The sequence below is a fragment of the Natrix helvetica genome (assembly GCF_964273705.1).
Source record: "Natrix helvetica genome assembly, chromosome: 1".
In the NCBI taxonomy this organism is placed as follows: Eukaryota; Metazoa; Chordata; class Lepidosauria; order Squamata; family Natricidae; genus Natrix; species Natrix helvetica.
In genome coordinates, this window is record NC_138548.1 from 688350 (window position 1) to 708956 (window position 20607).

The 20607-nt window shown below is 53.6% G+C and overlaps 1 protein-coding gene across 3 annotated transcripts; it reads right to left on the minus strand.

Moving 5' to 3' along the window:
- Positions 1-6363: 6363 nt before the first annotated feature.
- On the minus strand, positions 6364-20388 carry USHBP1 (USH1 protein network component harmonin binding protein 1). 3 transcript variants are annotated; one of them, XM_081937975.1, is made up of 15 exons: positions 20282-20388; positions 18497-18634; positions 17588-17711; positions 17042-17148; positions 16323-16538; positions 15267-15347; positions 14970-15097; positions 14309-14449; positions 13661-13755; positions 12190-12298; positions 11657-11924; positions 10554-10766; positions 8604-8725; positions 7455-7577; positions 6364-7148 (listed from the first exon to the last, which is right to left on the minus strand). In XM_081937975.1, exons 1-15 carry the CDS (start codon positions 20288-20290, stop codon positions 6893-6895), a joined length of 2130 nt encoding a protein of 709 aa, XP_081794101.1. In that variant the 5' UTR covers positions 20291-20388; the 3' UTR covers positions 6364-6892. The 3 variants fall into 3 exon arrangements, 2 of the variants coding, with proteins under 2 accessions (XP_081794101.1, XP_081794100.1); XM_081937974.1 differs by lacking the exon at positions 20282-20388 and having other exon boundaries at positions 17588-18286; positions 18498-18620; XR_014174055.1 differs by lacking the exons at positions 6364-7148; positions 7455-7577; positions 18497-18634; positions 20282-20388 and adding an exon at positions 9033-9191 and having other exon boundaries at positions 17588-18474.
- Positions 20389-20607: the final 219 nt, after the last annotated feature.

Genomic DNA, 20607 nt, shown 5'->3' on the forward strand with positions numbered 1-20607 from the left:
AGGAGTTCGAGGATTTGTTCAGCCCCGGTCTTGGTAAGTATGTGGGTAAACCGATATCATTCAATTTAGACCCCAAAGTGGCGCCAATCCGACTTAAACCGAGACGAGTGCCCTTTGCACTCCGCCCAAAAATAGATAAGGAAATAGATAAGTTAGTGGAGCAAGGAATCCTTGAGCCGGTGGATCACGCGCGCTGGGAAACACCCATCGTGACCCCAGTCAAACCAGACGGATCAGTCCGCATCTGCGCGGACTATAAATGCACAATTAATGTCGCGCTACAACAAAGCGCATATCCTGTGCCTGTAGTACAGCACTTATTGCACTCGTTGGGGCCAGGAAAGGTATTTGCTAAGTTAGACATGGCACAAGCTTACCAGCAACTGCCAGTGGATAGCGCCACAGCGGAGGCCCAAACTATAGTGACGCATAGAGGAGCATTCAAATGCAACCGGCTACAATTCGGCGTGAGCATTGCCCCAGGATTGTTTCAGAGCGTCATGGAACGACTTTTGCAAGGGATACCGGGAGTCGTCCCCTATTTTGACGACATCTTGGTGTCCGCTGCAAACGAGGAGCAATTAAATAAAAGAGTCAGAACTGTTTTGGCCAGAATCAGAGAAAAGGGTCTCCGCCTTAAAAAGGAAAAATGCCAAATTAACGTGCCTAGCGTAGAATTCCTGGGTTATAGAATCGATGGTCAGGGAATACACCCCACTTCAAAGAAAATTAAGGCGATCCAGGACGCCCCCACACCACGAAATCAGACCGAGTTGCAGGCCTTCCTCGGACTACTTAACTTCTACAGCGTTTTTCTGAGGCAGAAGGCGACCGTTGCTGAACCACTACACCGTCTACTCCAGAGGAATGCACCATGGAAATGGGGACGATCCGAAGCTGCAGCTTTCGCCGGGGTAAAGCGCCTGCTCACCACTGACTCACTGCTTGTTCAATACAGCCAGACCCTACCGCTGGTGTTGACCTGCGACGCATCACCCTTTGGAGTTGGAGCAGTCCTCAGCCACAGGATGCCCGACGGAAAAGAAGCACCCATCGCCTTCTACTCCAGAACTCTTTCATCGGCCGAAAGGAATTACAGCCAAATGGACAGGGAAGCACTGGCTGCTGTAGCTGGAGTAAAGCGTTTCCACGAATACCTCTACGGCCGCGATTTTGAACTAATTACAGATCACAAACCGTTGTTGGGACTTTTGGCGGGAAACCGCCCCACTCCAGTCTCCCTTTCTCCACGCATGACCAGGTGGACTGTTTTCCTGGCTGCGTATTTATACAAATTGATTCATCGACCGGGCTCCACTCTCGGACACGCAGACGCACTCAGCCGTTGCCCATTACCTGACATTCTGCCAGACCCCACTCCAGAAGTACCGGTATTGCTCATTGACTGTTTGGACTCTGGACCGGTTTCTTCATACGACGTTGCAAGGTTCTCCTCTAAAGACAATGTAATAAAGCAAGTTCAAACTTGGGTTTGGAGGGGGTGGCCGAAAGGAAACGTGGGCCCGGAATTCAAAATGTTTTGGTCAAAACGGGACGAACTCTCAGTGTTACAAGGTTGTTTATTGTGGGGGGATCGAGTTGTTATTCCGTATGTTTTACGTAGGAATGTATTAGATGCTTTACATGTGGGTCATCCGGGGATTGTTAGAATGAAGGCGTTAGCAAGAAGCTACGTTTGGTGGCCAAACATGGACAAAGAAATAGAAGAGTGGGTGGCCACTTGCGACCCATGCCAAGAATCAAGACCAGCACCCCCGGAAGCGCCCGCAACAGAATGGGAGAAACCTAAAGCACCCTGGTCGCGAATACACATCGACTTCGCAGGGCCATTCCAAGGTCAGACTTTCCTTATAGTTGTGGATGCATACTCTAAATGGCTAGATGTAGTCCTAATGACTTCAACCACGGCAGAGGCAGTCATTAAGGTTCTACGGCGACTTTTCGCCACTCATGGCCTGCCCGACCTCCTAGTCTCCGATAACGGGCCCCAATTCACGGCCATGCATTTCGAAACGTTTTTAGCAGGTCAGGGAATTCGGCATGCCCTCGTCGCGCCATTCCATCCGGCATCAAACGGACAGGCGGAGAGAATGGTGCGATTCGCAAAAGAGGCCCTCGCTAGGATGGGTCCAGGTGATTGGCAAACACGCATTGACCATTACCTCCTAATTCAGCATATTACCCCAAGCGCAACGACGGGTAGGAGTCCTGCTGAACTACTCATGGGCCGCCGTCTACGGTCTCACCTGGACCGTCTTCACCCAAATTACTCTGCCACAGCTCCCCCAGACTCCACAAGTAAAATTCGGTCTTTCAGCGTAGGGGATTCAGTATACGCCCACAACTATGCAGGGGGAACATTGTGGATGCCGGCAAAGGTCATTGGCATCACGGGTCCACGATCGTATTTGCTAGAACTAGAAGATGGGCGGAACTGGAAGAGGCACATCGATCAACTTCGGGGTCGCCTAGCACACTCAGACCTTCGAAACGAAGACGAGAGTTCCCTGCCTACAGAAGGTCAACCACGCGAGAGCCCCATCATAGAAAACTACGACACCTGCGAACCAAGCTTGGAACAAGAAAACACGCACGAAGCAGAGCAAACCCCAGACAACGCAACCGAGCAGACTCCAGAACGCCCTAGCAACGAAGGCACAAAAACCACCGAACGTGAAACAGGAAAAACACCCGATCCTGCAACCACTTCTAACCAACCCGAACTACGACGCTCCTCCCGAGCAAGACAAACACCCACATACCTAAAAGACTATGTTACCTACCACAACGTTCCATCTAGGAGGGGAGGGGTGTTAGATATTAGCATATATCGTAGTAAGTCTCCCCTCTGGTCCGCTGCTACAGCGGGAAACAGGTATCGTTCTGATTGGTCGAGGGGCGTACCCGATCCCTATAAAAGGGGAACCCTCCGACCACAGAGCAAGCTGGATCATTACTACTACTAATAAAGAGCTGTTAAGTCACTACGTGTCCGCAGTCTGTCTCTCGTTGCCCAGATCTAACACGTTCTTCATATGTTTTAGTCTCCAGTCCCTTAATCATCATCTTACCTTTGACACCCTAACCAGCCCAGTCAGGAAGGATGTTGGCAGCAACCCAAAGGATTTTCCCCCTTCATTTTTAATTCCAGCCTCTGGGAAGGAGGGAGGGAGGGAGGGAGGGGCAGCCTCCTCGTTTGACCCCTTGCACCCATTCCTACAATCACTTCGCTTGAAGGTGGCCATCAGGATCGCCCTGCATTTCCCGGCTTCCTTCTTGACAACGCACTTCGCAGTTCTCTGGATTTTTTAGGCGTCCAGGACACATCATCTTCCTCGTCCTCATTTTTTTTGCAGTTTCAGACTCCAAGGTCTTCCTACTGTCCCCATCTATTTGTATTCATTTATTTCATTTATATCTGTGCTTATATTTATACCTGTTATCTTGTACATGTTTTACAAGCTAAGAAATACAAATACAAATAGATCAACACACACACACACACACACACACACACACACACGACCAAGACTGCAGACCTTATAGAGCAGGCCCAGTTTTGCTGATGTTGATCTCAAAAATGAACCACTTCACGTTTGATGATCTTCTCCTCTTCCCCATCCTCCCCATCCTTTTCTCCTTCTTCTTCTCCTCCTCTTCTTCTTTTTCTTCTCCTCCTTCTCCTCTTCCTCTCCTTCTTCCCTCCTTTCTCCCTCGCCCCTCCTTCTCCTCCTTCATAATAAACACCACCATTAAAAATAAACTCTCTTTCATAACTATTTTTTTAATTTAAAAATACAAAGAGCTGCTTTAAAAAAGAAAAAAAAATACCCCACCCTATTAGCCAGAATGGCTTCCAGTAGAAAATCAGAAAGAGCCTGGGGATGTTTTCCAACTCCTGGCCGTGTTTCATTCCAATATTTGTGAATGGTGGCTGCCTCCCCCACGGGCTCAGAGGGGTGAGGCTGATGGAGGATTTAAAGCGGGGTGAAGGAAGGAAGGAAGGAAGGAAGGAAGGAAGGGGGAGGATGGAGGTTGATGGTGCAGATGGGGGTAAATTGTGGGACAGGTTAATTAATTAATTCTCAGCAGGTTAAGAAAAACCTTTGAGCTTCTGAGAAAACCCTAAACCTGCAAAGGCTCCCAAAAACGGTAACAGAGATAATCTGCATATCCTCCATGTGGGGGGGGGGGAAGAGCCTGTGGGATCCGGGAGCCACAACGAAGGATCCGCTCCTCCCCTCCCCTTCGCAAAGCCCGAGGGTCTCTGGGCCAGGAAGAAGAGACCGTGGGGGGGATGGCGGCCCACTGGAGAAGGCGGCAGAGGGCACACCCCCTATGGGATGCCATGGAGAGAGATTGGGCGGAGGGAGGGATGCTGCCAAGGGAACGGCCGGAAAAGAGGCAGCGTAGCCCACAGCTGCGCAACTGGCAATAGCAACAGTGCTTAGTTTTATATACCGCTTCACAGGACTTCACGGCCCCCTCTAATCGTTTTGCAGAGTCAGCCTCTGGCCCACAAAAATCTGGGTCCTCATTTTAACCACCCCGGAAGGCTGAGTCAACGTTTTTTTTTAAATTAAATTTTTAAAATAAGTTTTACAATTATTACTCCCCTTTTCCTCCCTCTTCCCCCATCCCTCCCCCTCTTCCCACCCGACCTCCCAGAGCAGAATACAGGGTATAAACATTTAACAACCATACGCTAACATAAGCTAACTAATTTTAACATGTTACTATTCTAGTGCTTTAACTCCCCCTTTATTAAACTAGCTTTAAATAAATTGTAGCATTCATTATGCCTTCATTCATAAGCTAACTGAAATTTTTTAGTCTGGTATTTGTTTTGAATATAGTCAATCCATCTTGTCCAGTCCAGCTTGTACTTCTCATCCGAGTGATCTTTCAAATACGCTGAAATTTTGGCCATCTCTGCTAAGTTTGCTACTTTTAACGTCCATTCTTGGATAGTGGGCAACTCTTCCTTCTTCCAATATTGCGCCACCAACAATCTTGCTGCCGTCGTTAGGTTCAAAATAAAATTAGTCTCTATAACAGTAGAATCTGGAACTATACCTAACAGAAACAACTGGGGCGTGAACTTTATCCTCTTTTTCAAAATATTTTGAATAACCCACCATATTTTTATCCAAAATGCTTTAACTTTTTTACAAGTCCACCAAATATGGTAGTACGTGGCACCAGCAAAGTCACATCTCCAACATTTAGATTGTAGATTCGGATACATACAGGCTAGCCTTTTTGGATCTAAATGGCATCTGTACAGCATCTTGTAAAAATTCTCTCTCAAGTTCTGAGCTTGTGTAGATTTTACATTTCTTACCCAGATCTCTTCCCATGTTTCCATCATTATTGGTTCTTCAAAATTTTGTGCCCATTTTATCATACAATCTTTAACTAATTCTGTTTCTGAGTCTATTTCTATCAATACATTATACAGCCTTTTTATGTGCATTTGACCCTGGTCCCTAATTTGTTTTATCAAATTATCCTCATTTTGGATAATACCGGATTTCTGGTCTTTTTTCCATCTAGCCTGTAACTGACTGTACTGAAACCAGGTTTGAATTATCCTTTCGTCTCCTAATGCATTCGAAGATTTCAACTGTGGTACACCTCTGTCCATACTAAGAAGTTCTGCATATGTAGTTACATCTTGTTTTTGTTCTATACTTATGTTCTCTATAGCGTGTCTGGGCACCCCCCACATAGGTATCTTATCATTTAACCTATATTGATATTTTTTCCAGATACGCAATAAAGCATTCCTTAAAATATGACTTTTAAAAATCTTATCAACCTTCTTGTCATATATTAGATAAGCATGCCAGCCATATACCAGATCATAACCTTCAATATTCAATATTCTATCCTCTGTTAGGTTAATCCAATCGCTAATTGTTGTTAAAACTGCTGCTTCATAGTATAATATTAAGTTGGGCATTTTAAAGCCTCCTCTTTCGCGTATATCTTGCATTATTTTAAGTGTTATTCTCGGTTTCTTTCCTGACCAAAGAAAGTTGTTGATACCTTTCTGCCATTCTTCCAAATTTGCGTCTTTTTTAAGTATTGGTATCATTTGAAGGAAGAATAGAAACTTGGGCAAAACATTCATTTTAACTGCTGCTATCCTTCCCAACAAAGACAATTGTAATTTTTTCCATTTATTCATTTCTATCTGTATTTTATGCCATAATGGTTCATAATTGTACTTATATAATTTCCCATTTGAGGTTGTAATATAAATTCCTAAATATTTAATCTTTTTTACTATATCACATCCTGTTACTCTTTCTATTTTTTTTTTTGTTTGTAGACACCCCTGTCTTGTTCCTTTTTCAATTTTAAAAGATTCTGTTAACTCTCCATTAACTATAATTTGTGCTGTCTGTTTCTGGTATAATGGAATATTTGGGAAAGTATAACCAAGTCCCGGCAGTGCTTTTATTCTTAGATGCGGAGAAAGCATTCGATCAAGTCAATTGGCAATTTTTAATAAAAATATTACAAAAGATGCAGTTCGGAGAGCGTTTCATACAATCTATCAAGGCTGAGTCAACCTTGAGCCGGTCAGGACCGAACTGCTGGCAGTGGGAAGGATCAGCCTGCAATGCCGCATTCTGACCGCTGGGCAGCCAGGGCTCTTAGAGAGAAGAGCAGAAGCCTCTCAGCCTGTGGAAAGGACAGAGGGAGCTTTGCACTTCCAGGCCTGCAAAGAGCTTTGCCAGGTTGCCCAGGTGGCCGTGATTCCCGCCTGCTGTCCCTGGCGAGGCTGACCGGCCATCGGGGGGAAAGACCCTTGCCCCTTCCCCCCTTTGCTGTGTGTGTGTGTGTGTGTGTCCAGAAGGCCTCACTTTCGGCTCCACAGGACGGACGGGGTCTCCAAACTCCTGGGTGGGTCCCGGGTGCCCTCATCCGATGCAGGGGCCTGTGGGAGGCCGGTTGGTGCCCCTGCGGGCACTTGGTCCTGCAGTTGCCGGAGGGTTTGCAGGAGGGCCTGGCGCTGCCTGGCCTGGCGCCTGGTCATCAGCCCCACCTGGGCCTCCAGCTGCCCCACCTGGCTACCCTGCTTGCGGCGTGCCTTCTGGTAGGCGAGGAGCAGGGCGCTGCGAGGAGAGAGGGGCGAAAGGAGAGGGGCTGAGAAGGGGGCTCCAGAGGCAGCAGGACAGGTCTTCCCCAGATGTGCTGGCTGAGAGAGATGGGAGTTTTAGTCCAACACATGGGGGGGGGGACAAGGGACTGCGGGAGGCTGGGACAGCCCAGCTTCTCTTTCCCCCATGGCCACTCCATGCTGGTAGACTGCTGCTATCCATGGCGGTTTAATCTCAATGCCACATCTCATCGGTTTATGCAGGAAGTTTCTCAGACCCCCCTGGAGGGTCCAGAGGCTGAGGGGCCCTTCCCTCACTTACCTATGGGCCTGGAAGAGGTCCTGCATGAGCTGCATCTCCTGTGCCTCATGGGCCCTGTAGTCCTGGCTCTTCTCCTCCAGGTCCACCCAAAGACCCTCCAGATGTTCCTTCAGTGCCCGGATCCTGCAAAGAGCTGGAGGGAGTCAAGGGGAGGGGGAGGAACCCCCCACTGAGAGGGGACACCCCCACTCCCCCCCCCTGGGATCAGCAAACCCTCTGGCTTTCATTGCCAGCCTGCATGCCGGCAGGAGGAGATGATGGGGGACATAAGAAGGAACCCTGCTCTCATACCGGGTGGGGGGAAGCATTTCTTTCCCCCCTCCCCCCAAAAACAGACAGGGGGGGGCAGAGAGCAAAGGCTCACCCCCTGTGGTGAGCCTTCACTCTCGCTTAGCAACTGCGGCAATTCTCTCAATGACCATGGCAAAAAACCTCTGCAAAATCGGGGGCTCAGCAGCCACTTTGCCTAGAAACAGGACATTTCCTCCTGCATTGTGGTCGTAAGCCAAGGACTTACGTTAATTGAGTCCCATGCGCCGACTGTGGGAGGAAGACTTAATGTTTTCATCTCCAAAAACCGAGGAGGTGGAAATGGAGGGATCCCACCTAAACAGCCAGGCTTCTAGGATTTCCATCCCAGCCGCTCAGGGGACGGATGACGGCGGTGGGGGATCAGAGGCAGCGACATAAAGCGCTCTGTTCCCCTCTTTCTCTGGCCCTGGATTGGACCGTGTTCCCTTCACTTCCATGGACTTCAGAAATCAAGGCTGCCAATCATCTCCCACCCCTCCTGAATGGGCCAGAGCTCCTTTTCTTCCACTTGGCTCTTCAAATCCCTGGGATTTTTTTTCACGGTTAGAAAATAATCTAAGCAATTTGATCTGCTTTGCCAGAGAGAGAGAGAGAGAGAGAGAGAGAGAGAGAGAACGAGAGAGAGGGAGGGCGGCTCTCTCCTAACAATTCACAATTCACTCACACCTCCCAGGGAATTTCCCCTTTTCCTTGGAGCCCTGGAGCAGATCCAGCACACGCAGCCCAAATGCTGGCTCTCTCTCTCTCTTTTGAAATTTAATTTAATTTAATTATTTTATTTATTCTTTTATTTTTAAAATTTGTTTGCCACCCGCCCCGCTGCAAAGGGAACCTTACCGAGCTGAAGTCTCCAGGACTCGGAGCCTGAGGGTCTCCGGCTCCCTCCCGGCCAGGCTTCCCTCCGGGTTCTTGGGGGCAGCCGGGCGTCTCCTCCGAGGAAGGCCGTCGGGGGCCCAGGCCTGAGCGTGGGCAGAGGAGAAAGCAGTTGAACTCCTTGCTCAGGACGGGAGCCTTTGGGGGTGGGCTGTGTGCTAAGTTATGGCTCCTCCTGGACCAATGAGCCCCCCCCTCTCCGGTCACCACCCATCTTGCCTGTGCCCGGGGGGGGGGGCTGCCCTTGCAAAGTATCCTGGAGCTTCAATTGTTTCCAAAGCGGCAGCCTGTATGGTTTGGCCAAGTCTAGATTTGCACCCGGCTCCCCTCTCTGGCGGGAGTTGCATGGCTGCTGATTTGCTTCCGGGCCCAATTGAAGGTGCTGTCGGTCACCTTTAAGAGAGGTGCCACCTCGGGAGAGCTGTTGGTGGCGCAGTGGTCAGATTGCGGCATTGCAGGCTGATTCTGCCCACTGCCAGCAGTTTGATCCTAACCGGCTCCAGGTTGGCTCCGCCTTCCGTCCTTCCCAGGTGGATAAAATGGGGAGCCAGACTAATGGGGGCAAGAGACTGACATTTGGTAACCACTCAGGGGGTCCTGCGATGCACTTATGGGCCGGCCTGTGTCCAAGGACCTTTGCTATTCTGGGCAGGTGGGTGTCCAGTCTCTTCTTGAAAGCCTCCAGTGGTGGATCACCCGACCACATCTGGAGGCAATTGAATGGATTCCTTATTCTTTCTCACGGTCAAGAAAATCCCCCTGCCATTTCCATGCTCTTTTAGGGGGGGGGGAAATATGCGTCTTATATTCTGAAAAATACGGATAAGTGCATTTTGTACACTTTTTTTTTTAATTGAAGAACTATGTTTCAGAATTTGAATCCACGATATTCAGGTCAATTCACACAGTAAAATATAAGATAGAATTCTTTTACACAAAATTTGAGATGTCAGAGGAGAGCACCATCAAATGTGACAATAACCTATGCATTAAACTTTGGAGCAACAGGAAATCCTTTTTCACTATCTATTTTCCAAATCCAACACAAGAATAATAGTTATAATTCTTTGTGCATCTGCTAAGAAAAGCCATTGATTTAACTGTAGCGGTGAATTAACTGGCATAGGATTGCAGTGTGATTCTCTTTCCTATCACTGGTTTTAGATTTGACCTTGCATTTGTGTGATTGTAAAAAGAGCCAATAAAATATCCAGCACCTTCACGAAGGCTGTAGACGTGTCTCTTAATTGAAACAACCATTAAAAAAATAAATTGGAAAAAAAAAGAAAATCCCCCTGCTGGATCTCTCCTTTGCAAGTCCTGTCTCCCCCCCAACCCCCTCCCCCGTTGCTTCTTGTCCTGCCTGGTGGTGCCTTGGAGAATATTGGAAGATGCTGGAGAGAAGCAACTTAGAACTGAGGAGAAATTTCCTGACCGTGTGAACAATTAATCAGTGGAACAGTTTTTTCTCCAGAAGTTGCGAATGCCCCAACACTGGAAGTCTTTAAGAAGATGTTGGATAGCCATTTGTCCGAAGTGGTGTAGGGTCTCCTACCTAAGCAGAGGGGGTTGGACTAGAAGACCTCCAAGGTCCCTTCCAAGTCTGTTCTTCTATTCTATTCACCCCTAGTCCTTCCCTTTGTTAGACCAGTCCTTAGACCAGTTTAGGCCAGTCGCCGGAGGTGGGCATCCTTCCCTACACAACTGGAGACCCTTCCCAAGACACCCATCTATCGTGTGTACAAAATGGGGCATCTCGGAGGTGGGGAGGGGTCCAAGGCAACCCTCGGCGCTTCCTGAGGCTCTGGGCATTGGGCCCAAGAGAAAGGGGCGAAGGGGAGCCTTCCAGCATCCCCAGAGGAGGGAGGGTCCTGGGAGGGGGGGGGGGTCCAGGCTGGGGAGGAAGGCTTTTACCCCAGAGTCTTCCTCCTCACTGCTGCTGCTGCTGCTGCTGCTTTCTGGGGAGGGGTCTGGCTGTCCCCGGAGGTCTCGCTGCTCCCCCTGGAGGGTCTGGATCACCAGTAGGCAGGCAGCCTCCTGGGTGGGGAGCGTGTGGGCCCAGAGCGCCAGCCAATGCTTGGCCTTGGCGGTGAGGTGCAGCCTGGTGCCCAGGTCAGCCAAGGCCTCCTGAGGTGGGGCAGAAGGAGACGGGGGGAGGGGGAGAAAGGTTGGGGTTAGACAGGCCCCCCCTGGCATTTTGGGGGTGCAGAAGAGGGGAGTAGAAGACCTCCCATGCCCCCTCCAAATCTTCTCTCCTCCCCTCTCCCTCTCCCTCTCCTATTCTATTCTATTCCATCCCATTCCATTCTCTGGGCTCCCCCAGACACTACAATTCAGGCCCATCAGTCCCAGTGACCAAACCCCTTCGGATCGAGATCAGACCTGCTTGGGGGCCGAGGGGAATCGGGGTGCACCCTGGGTCCCTCCAAATAACCCAGTGATTTGCTGGGCCTACAACCACAATTGGGAGCAGAATTTCCATTGCTAAGCAAGCGCTTGTTAAGGGAGCCGTGTCAATCTTATGACCTCTTTTTTGTCCAGGGTCTTTAAGTGAACCACTGCAGCTTCCCCGTCGATTCTGCCGGTCGGAAGCTGGCTGGGAAGGTTGCAAATGGTGACCACGTGGCCCCAGGACGCTGCAACCAACATAAGTACAGGCAGTCCTCAATTTACGCCGGTTCACTTAGTGACCGTTTCAAGTTACAACAGCACTGAAAAAAATAGACTTAGGACCCTTTTCCACACTTAAGGACCGTTGCAGCTTAACGCCCCTGTGACTGACTTAAGAACTGCAATGATTCGCTTAACAACGGTGGCGAGAAAAACAGGGCAAAACTCGCTTAACAAATTTCTCACTTAGCCCACGGAAGGGAAAAGGACAGGAAAACCTCCGTCTTTGGATGGCTGGCGGGAGCCTTCTGCCCTGAAACCTTTTGCTCTCGCTTGCTCAGGAACCCAGCCCCCCCCCCAATCTCCCCCCAAAGATGCCCCCCCCTGCCCCTCCCTCGCGGGCTCACCCGGGCGCTGTGTAACTCCCGCAGCAGCTGGCCCTTCTCCATCCGGGGTGGGGTGGCCGAGCCGGGAAGCGCCTCCTGCACGGCCCTCCGGCCCTCCATCACTTTGGCCGCAATGCCCGCGCTGAGCCTGGCGGCCACGGTGGCCAGTCCCAAGGGCGGAGGGTGGGTGGGCAGCTTCAGGGAGCTCTGCTGGGCCCGCAAGTGCCGGATGAGTTCCTGCAGCCTCCGCTTGGCTTCTTCTCCCTCGGAGCCCGTCAGTCGCAGGGAACTGAAAGGAAAGGGGGTCTCGGACACAGGGACCTTTAAGGCCGGTGGACTTCAACTCCCAGAATTCCCCAGGCAGCTTTGCCTCAGGCCCAGCCGTTGTAGGGGGGAGAAAGCCCCCCCCCCTTTAAGACTAATTGGGTTCCCCCAGTTAGTTTTGGATGCCTCTCTGGGTCTTCCTCCCGCCCACCCCCTGCTCTCCCTTCTGGGACGACCCAGCCCCCAAATCCCCTGCTGAAGGCCTCCCGGCCCTCCCGGCCCCTCCATACCTCTCTGGGACCCCCTCTTGCTCGCAGGGGCTGCTGTTGGCAACGCTGCAGGCTTGCGAAATCCAGAGGTCTTTTTTCTCCAGCGCAGGGTTTGGGTCCTGGGAGGCCCCTAGCAGGAAATGCCAGAGAGAGAGAGGGAGACGTCATGGAATCCTAGGGCTGGGGGGTACCTCAGAGGTCATCTAGTCCAACCGCTGCGCAAGGCAAGAGTTTTACACCCTCCTGGTCAAATGGTTTTCCAAAACTTCCAGTGACGGAGGACCCTCAACGCCAGGATGGAAACTCTTCTGTCCACAGCAGACCCAAAGGACACGAAGAGAGGAAGAGAACCGGAAGGGAACCCCTTGGGGGTCTTCTAGGCCAACTAGGCCAAGGGGGCCATGGAGGGTCCTCATCAGGGTGGTATCTGGCCTTGGGGGGCTGGGGTGGGCGTGGCCAGCTCAACGTCACTCGTGCCGGGGGCGCCTGTGGGGGGCCAAGCGCTCCACCGGTGAAAATGGGTTCACAAGTTCCGTTTCCAGCTGCAACGGCCGCCTGCAACCCTCTGCCAGTGAAAACGGAGCTGGGGAGTGCCAGCCGTGGCCCCTGAAGCTCCCTTTTCATTGGCAGGGGCTATGGCAGGGGCAACCCTGAACTGGAGCTACTGGGGCACTGGAGGCTCAAACATCCGATGGAGAGTTGCAGAGACTGGGCCTGGCTAGTCGAGGGAAGAGAAGGGCCGGGGGAGACAGGAGAGCAGCCTTCCAATACTTGAGGGGCTGCCCCAGAGGGGAGAAAGGGGCCAAGCTATTTTCTGGACTGCCATCTGTCAGAAATGGTGAGGGTCTCCTGCTTGGGCAGGGGGTTGGAGTACATGACCTTCAAGGTCCCTTCCAGCTCTGTTGCTCTGTTAACCCCCTGCTCAAGCAGGAAACCTATACTGTCCATGACAAATGGCTGCCCAGCTTCTTTGTAAAAAAAACCCAGTGATGGCACACCCACATTTTCTGGAAGCAGGGAGTTCCACCGGTTATTCATTCTCACTGTTAGGAAATTTCTCCTCAGTTCTAAGTTGCTTCTCTCCTTGATTAGTTTCCACCCATTGCTTCTTCTTCTACCCTCAGGTGCCTTGGAGGATAGTTTGACTCCCTCTTCTTTGGGGCAACCTCTGAGATATTGGAAGACTGCTATCATGTCTCCCCTGGTCCTTCTTCCTCTTAAGCTAAACATACCCAGTTCCTGCAACTGTTCTTCATATGTTTTAGTCTCCAGTCCCCTAATCATCTTTGTTGCTCTTCTCTGCACTCTTTCCAGAGTCTCCACATCTTTTCTACATCGTGGCGACCAGAACCTCAGTGGGTCCCAGCATGCCCTGCCCCAAAGTGTCCCCCTCCTCCCACTTCTCAGCTTTTGGGGCTGGGGGAGGAAGAGGCCAGCTGTGTCTATGGGGGGGAGGGGGAAAGAGATGGACAGCCAATTCCAGGGGTCTCACCTGCCTGAGGTGCCTCTGCTCCCATTTCTGGACTCGGCTTCTGCTCCGCAGCCATCAGTGCGAAGAGGGTCTCGTAGGCCTCCAGGCAGCGTTCACTGGGGTGTGTGTCAAGAGGGGAGGGGGGGAACGGGGGCCACACCAGCACTCAGACCCAGAGACCCAAGAGAGACGGCCTCCTGGATGCTGCCCCTCCCAGCAAAGACCGAGCCCAATCGGATGAGGGGAAGGTGCCTGCTCTTCCCTCCTTCCGTCCAGCCTTGTGAGGGTAGTGTCAGTTTCCGTCCCCCCGTCCCCCCCCCGCCCCACAGGCCAGCCTTGTCTGCCCATCTCCAGCCCCTCAATTCGGCCCATGTTGCCCAGGTAAGAATGTCTCTCTGCAACTCAGCTAAAGCAGCTAAAACCTCTTCCTCCCCCCCATTTTTCTAGGGTCCCCAGGAAGCTTTCTTCCATCGTATTATTTATTTATTTATTATAGCCCCCCCCTCCAGCCCTTGCGCCCTCAAAGACACATAATGTGATGAAAGGAGGGAGACAGATTCCCGGGCAGCTCAGGGGTCCCGTTGGAATACAGGCAGTTCCCGAATTATGACCGCAGCTGAGCCCAGAGTTATGGCCATCGGTTGTGCCAGTCGTTAAGCGGGCGCTCACCTGCTATGGAGGGCCAGGGCCAGCCCGGTCTGGTGGGACTCCTGGCATCCAAGCAGCAGGCTGAGCTGCTCCGCGTCTGTCTTGGACTCCTGCAGGGCCCCAGAGAGCCCCCGATTCAGCCCCCGCAGCCCCTCCAGGCGCCTAGGGGAGAGGGCAGAGGGTCCCGGTCAGGGCAGGGCCGCTACTACGGCTTTTAACCCAGGTGTACCTAGGGGGCAGCTGCTCCACCCGGGCCAGGGAGTCCGTCTCATAGGTGGCCATAATGAGGCTCCATAAAGGCTACGCAGCTGCAAGGGGGGGGGGCTCCCCGAGGAAAGGCCCAGCAGGGGCTCTCAGGGGGTGAGGGAGCCCCTCCCTCCAGAGAACTGACAGAAGGGGGGGGGGGCTCCAAGACCCTTGCTGGATCCTTTGCTCCATAGGTCATCCCCCAAATTAGGCCGGGGGGGTTGTCATGGGGCACCCTTACAACCCCCTCCATGGGACGAATCGGTCAAGGGGGGTCTCCCTGCACAGGGCCCCTTGCTGAGAGTCTTACAGAAATTGGGGGTGGGGGCTTGAACCCTCTGCGTGCTGAGCGATCCACCCATTTCGGCTGCCCCTCCCCCCCCAAGAGCAGGCTGCTCATGGCTGAGGAAGGGGGGGGGGCATCAGGGAACCCTACCTGTGGAGCTGCTCCAGGCTGCTCTGGATCTCTGTGGGGGGCCAGGCTGGAAGGGAGGGGGAAGGCTGGAAGCTGGTAGCCCCCCAGGGAGGGTGGGGGCCATTCTGAGCAGCCCCTAGGGGGGGGTCCTGCAAGGCAGGGGGCATGTCAAAAATACAGCAAATCTTTCCCCCCTCCCCAGGGTTGGAGCTTAGCTTCCTTTGGCTGAAGCCTCTTCTTCTTCCCCCTCCCATTTTCCTCTGATATGGGGCTGAACCCCCCCCCCCTCTGGCCCTGGAGGCACCTCCCCTGCAGCACCTGGGCTCCTTCCCCTGGGGGGCTGGGGGCTCCTCCAGTGCAGGTCTCCACCCTGGCCAGGCTCTCCTGCAGCTCCTGCACCTGGATGGAGAGAGGGGGGCGAGGAGGGTCAGGCAAACAGAGAAAGCCCCCCCCCCAAAAAAAACCAATTCCTCACAGGCCTCAAAAGATGGAAGGAGCAGGAGGAGGAACTGAGGAATTGGTAGCTGGCCTGGGACTCTTTGAGGGGCTGCTGCTTCCCCTAATTTCTGACGGAAGACCCTTCCTCACTGGGGAGAGGCCTTCTCAGTCGCTGCCTCCTTTCCTGACGTGAGATTCCCCCCCCTCCCCAACTTGGAGATATGATTGACAGCTTTCAGCAAAACTTCGAGCTTTGGTGGATTTTCTTTCTTTCTTTCTTCCTTCCTTTTTCTTTCCTTCCTCATCCTTCCTCCCTGCTCTTTCTCTCTCTCTCTCTCTTTCTTTCTCTTCCTTCCCTCCCCCCTTCCCTCCCTCTTCCCTTTTTTCCTTCCTTCCTTCCCTCCTCCCGATCCCCAGGCTAAACCAGGCACCCCCATCCCATAACCCCCAGCAGAGCCCCCAAGGCCCCCTGCCCCATGCCTGGGAAGGGTCCTGGCAAGGCTACCAGCCTCAGGGCCCTCAGGACCTCCGGCTCCCCCTGCTGGATCTGGTGGGCAGCAGCAGCTGAAAGTGGGTCCCAAACTCTCCCCACTGCCCCGTCCTCCGGGTGCCAGAGAAGCCCATTCGCCAGGGGGGCAAAGGTTTGGCCTGCGCCAGTCGTGGGAAGAGGGAGAAGAGAAGAGGCTGGGCGGCACACTTTACTGCCCAGGAGGGCAAACAGCAAAGGAAGCTCGTCTTCATGCGGGCAGAGGGGAGAAGATCCAGGTGGGAAACGGGGGGCGGGGGGTGGGTTGCCCGACAGAAGTGGAGGGCTGGAAGGGACCCCCTGGGCCTCCCTGGGCCTCCCCCCCCTGCCCCTGATCTGAGCCTCTGGCAAGGGGGCCGGGCGGTTCTTCACCCGACTGCACAGCAAGACCCCCATCGCCCCCCCCACACCTTCCTCTGGAGCCTGTGGCGCTCCTGCTGGTGGGCGTCCACAGAGGCCTTGGACCGGCTGAGCAGCTCCTCCTTGGCCTCCAGCTGGGCTCGCAGGGCGGCGTTCCTCTCCTTGTAGAGGGTGGCCGTCCTCTCGCAGGGGGGCTCCTCAGCCTCCTGGGGGGAGCACCCGGAGCCCTCCCTCTGGCGCTCCACCAGGCCGGCTCCTCCCAGGCCCTGGCAGGAGAAAGACAACCAGGAGGCCCATTTGCAACCAGCTGGCTTTGGCAGAACGCCCCCCCAGAGCCCCACCGTTGAGGGGAGCCCCCCCCCTGTAGCCCCCCCCCCATGGCCAAAGGCGGTCAGGGGCAGCCAGGTGGGGCCTCGGAGGAAACATTCAATTTTGCTCTCTCTTTAAAGGAACCGTTCGGTTCAGCTTCTTTATTTCTGTTAAAAATTCTGTTAAAATTTTCTAATTTTGATATAAATTGTGTGGAAGTTATACTTGTTAAAAAGCAGGCAAGAAGACACACTCCACTTCCCGGCTCCTTCCTCCCTGGCTGGAAATACAGAATACCAGAGTTGGGAGGGACCCTGGAGGTCCTCTAGACTAACCCCCTGCTTAAACAGGAGACCCCAGACCCTTTCAGACAAGTGTCTGTCCAGTCTCTTCTTGAAAACCTCCAGGGATGGAGCCCCCGTTCAGCCGCTCGCCCCCACCTCTCCCACCCCCTGCACACCTGGGCCAGCTGGGCTTCCACGCTGGGGAGGGGCTTCCGGTAGGAGAGGAGGAGGTTCTCCAGGGACGAGAGGGCCTTGTGGACATCAAGGAAGAGGTCAGCCGTCCCTGGGAGAGAAAAGAGGCCAGCCCAGCCCAGCCAATCCAGAGGTCAAGCCCTGGAGGCTGAGGCCCTGGGTGCGGGGGGGGGGGGGAGGGAGGAGACCGAAAGAGGGATGGGGAGGCCTGGGGGGGCTGGGACAGAAGACCCACTCCTCACATTGGGCTGCAGAGGGAATTCTCTCCTCCCGAGAACACCTTTGGAAGGAAAGGCAGGGAGGGGACCAATCTGGGGGTTGGGCTAGAAGACCTCCGGGGTCCCTTCCAGCCCCGTTGTTCTGGGGTCCCTCCAAAGGAGTCGGGGGCCTTGTGCCGAGTCTGGGGGGCTCCTTCTGAAAAGAGTCCGGCCGGCAGAGGAACGGTCACCCAGCGGAGGCCTTTTCTTCCTGGCTCCTGATTCAAGATTTCCCAACCCCGCAAAGTCCGAGCCCCCCTCTTGGGGTCTTACCTTGTTCTGGACCGGCTGGAGGCGGGGGAGAGGGGCTCCTGGCACGCCTGGCTAAGAGGGACGGGCATCGGGGGAGGCTGGCGGTGGACTCGGAGCCCAAATCGGAAAAGCAGTCCTCCTCCTCCTCCCTACAGCGAGAAGAAGGGGGCAGGGGGTGAAGGAGCTGGGCCCGGCTGGTGGGGGGAGGGGGAGGGGTGGGTGGGAAGAGGAGGGCCACCTGGACTCCTGACTCGGCTCCTGGAGACCCCACACCCTCTCCAACCCAGCAGAGGCCTTTGGAGTTGAGCCCTGGCATCTCCGGGTGGTCTCCGGTCTCAGATTTAAGGCGCACAGAAAGCTGGCCGGTAGCCCTCATCTTACGACTTTCTGTTTAGTGACCGTCTGAATGATAACAGCCCTGAGGAAGTGACTCATGGCCACTTTTTCCCACGGTCACCTGATCAAACGTCGGGCGCTTGGCAACTGGCGTGTGCTGGGGGGGGGGTGGCAGCCTCCTGGGTCGCGGGATCCACATTTGCCACCAACCTCCGGCATGGAAAGTCAATGGGGAAGCCGTTTAATGACCGAATGTTTCACTTAACAACTGCTGGGATTCGCTTAGCAGCTGTGGCAAGAAAGGTCGTAAACTGTCTCACTTAGCGACAGAAGTCTTAGACTCAGTTGTGGTCATACGTCAAGGACTACAGTAATAGTTTCCATCTGGCATCGGGGTGAAATAAATGATTGAACCGCAGAGAGGCACAAATCCTGACCCGGCTGCCGTCCTGCTTTTTTCTGCCAGACCCTCCCGGTTCCTGGGTGGGAGTGGGGCTGCCTGCCCCCCCCAGAGGACGTTCGGCCCACCAGGGGATTCCTTTGGCCGCAAGGAGCCCAAAAGGGAGGGGACTGGGGGGGGGAGGGAGTCATGTACCTGGCCCTGTCCTGCTCTAGCCGCTCCATCTTCCCCTGCAGCCGGACGATGGTGACCAGCAGGCGGGTGATGAGTTCCTCGTAGTGCAGGGCGGCTTCCTCGCTGGGCTCCTCCTGGCTGGGCCCCCCCGGGCCCCCCTGCAGCCCATAAGAGAAGGGGGAGCATCAGCCTCCCCCACCCAGAGCCAGAGCCCCCCACCCCCCCACCCCTCAAGGCGCCAGGGGGCATTTCCTGGGCTGGCCTGGCCTCAGTTTGTCTTCTCTTTTTATTCTTCATTTTTCAGCCTGGGCTTTGCTGTTAATTGCCCAGAGTTCATCTGAAAGAGGGACGTTTATATACATTCTCCAAATAAACGAATAAAATGCACTTAGCAGGCACCAAAGGCTTCGGATGGCAAATCTGCTCCCCTCCTGCTTTGCTCAGGGCTGGTTAGGATCCCGTGGGAAAATCTGCAGCCCCTTTCCCATTCCTCCTAGAAATGCCTCTCTTCCTCACCGGCCTCTTTCCTAAGGTTCCTGCTTCTGCCAGCGTTTCTCTGCTCTTCGCCCTGCAAGTTGGCTTTGCCTTCTTCCTCAGTCCTCGACTTACAGCCCTTCATATCGTGGCCATTGGACGCTACACCAGCACCGAAAGAGGGGGACCTATGGCCTCCTTTCCCATTCCCATCGTCCCCTGATCAAAACTGGGATGCTTGGCAACTGACTCATACTTATGACGGTTGCAGCGTCCCTGGATCATGGGATCACCTTCATGAACAAAGTAAACGAGGGAAGCCAGATTCCCTTAACCACCGTGTTACTCACTTAACAACGGCAGTGAACTACCTGCGCACTTTTCCAACCAGGGAATTCTACTGCTGAATTCCGACCAAGGTTAAGTAGCAAAAGGATTCTGCTTTCTGGCTCAGGTGCTGCACAGAAAGTGGAAATTAAATTCCATTTGAATTTCCTTCCTTTTCCTAAAAGAGTGGCGGAGGTATTGGGCCTCCTGCCTCTCCTTCTCCGGCCAAACAAGGTTTTTAAAAGGCCTCCATTGGGATTTCCATGCGTGTTTGTGTGCGTATGAGTTGAAATCACATTTTCTCATGAGAGCGTGGCCCCTTTAAGATCTGTGCACTTCATCTCCCAGAATTCATGCTGGCTAGGGAATTCTGGGAATTGAAGTCCACCCATTTTAAAACTGTCAAAAGTCGAGGGATGATGGATTAAACAGCCAAATCTCCTGCAAGACGCCCCAGGGGCTCGGAAAGGCCCCAGAAGGGAGCCCAAAGGGCCACTCCTGGGTCCGTTTTGGCCAAGGGCTGCAGACCCACTTTGGAGGGGGCAGGAAGTCCTCAGTTGCTTCCCCCAATTAAACACCGGAAGGCAGAAATTTGGGTGTGTGCGTGTGTGTTTTCCCCAGGGACAATGCCTCCTTTGTCCCTCCAGAAAACCTGCCATTCCCTGTTTCCAGACTGGGGGGGGGGGTCATTCTTGGGGGTGCCAGGGGCAGCCTCCGTCCAGGGACTACTTCGCAAGCCCAGGGCAGCTTCACCAGGGAAGGAAGCCGGGAATGTTGCAGCTGGAAGGACCTCTCATTGCTATGCTTCTGGTTGATTGCCAGGGGGCCCTCAGAGATCAACTAGTCCACCCCAGCGGCCCCCAAACCAGGAGATTAGAGCGGCTCACGTGAGAAAGGAGGGCTGTTCCGGGGGTTCTGTCGTTCCCGATGGAGAGTCAGAAACCTCAAACTGAACCAGAGATTTTTCCTGTGGGGACTCACCCACCCTCCAAATTCCCACCTACCTCTTCCATGCTTCCTCTTTCTGCCTTCTCCCCCTGAAGCAACCTGGTTCTTGGCTTCGTCCTGGCCCTGATGGAGGGCGGCAGGCTTTTCCTGTTGATTTGCAGCCTTCCCAGCTTCCCTACACATTTCCTGCCCTCCCAGAGAGGAAGGGGCCGGGCCCCGGTTGAGCCTCGCCTCGATTCCTGCCCAAACAACCCACCATATTTATAACTGTGCCACACAAACCAGAACAGAAAATAACTCGGTTTTGTTGAAAAATTAAGACTTTGTGGGTCGTAAAATCTGTGCTGTGGCCTTGGTGGGGTTAGGTGCCCTCTAGGGACAG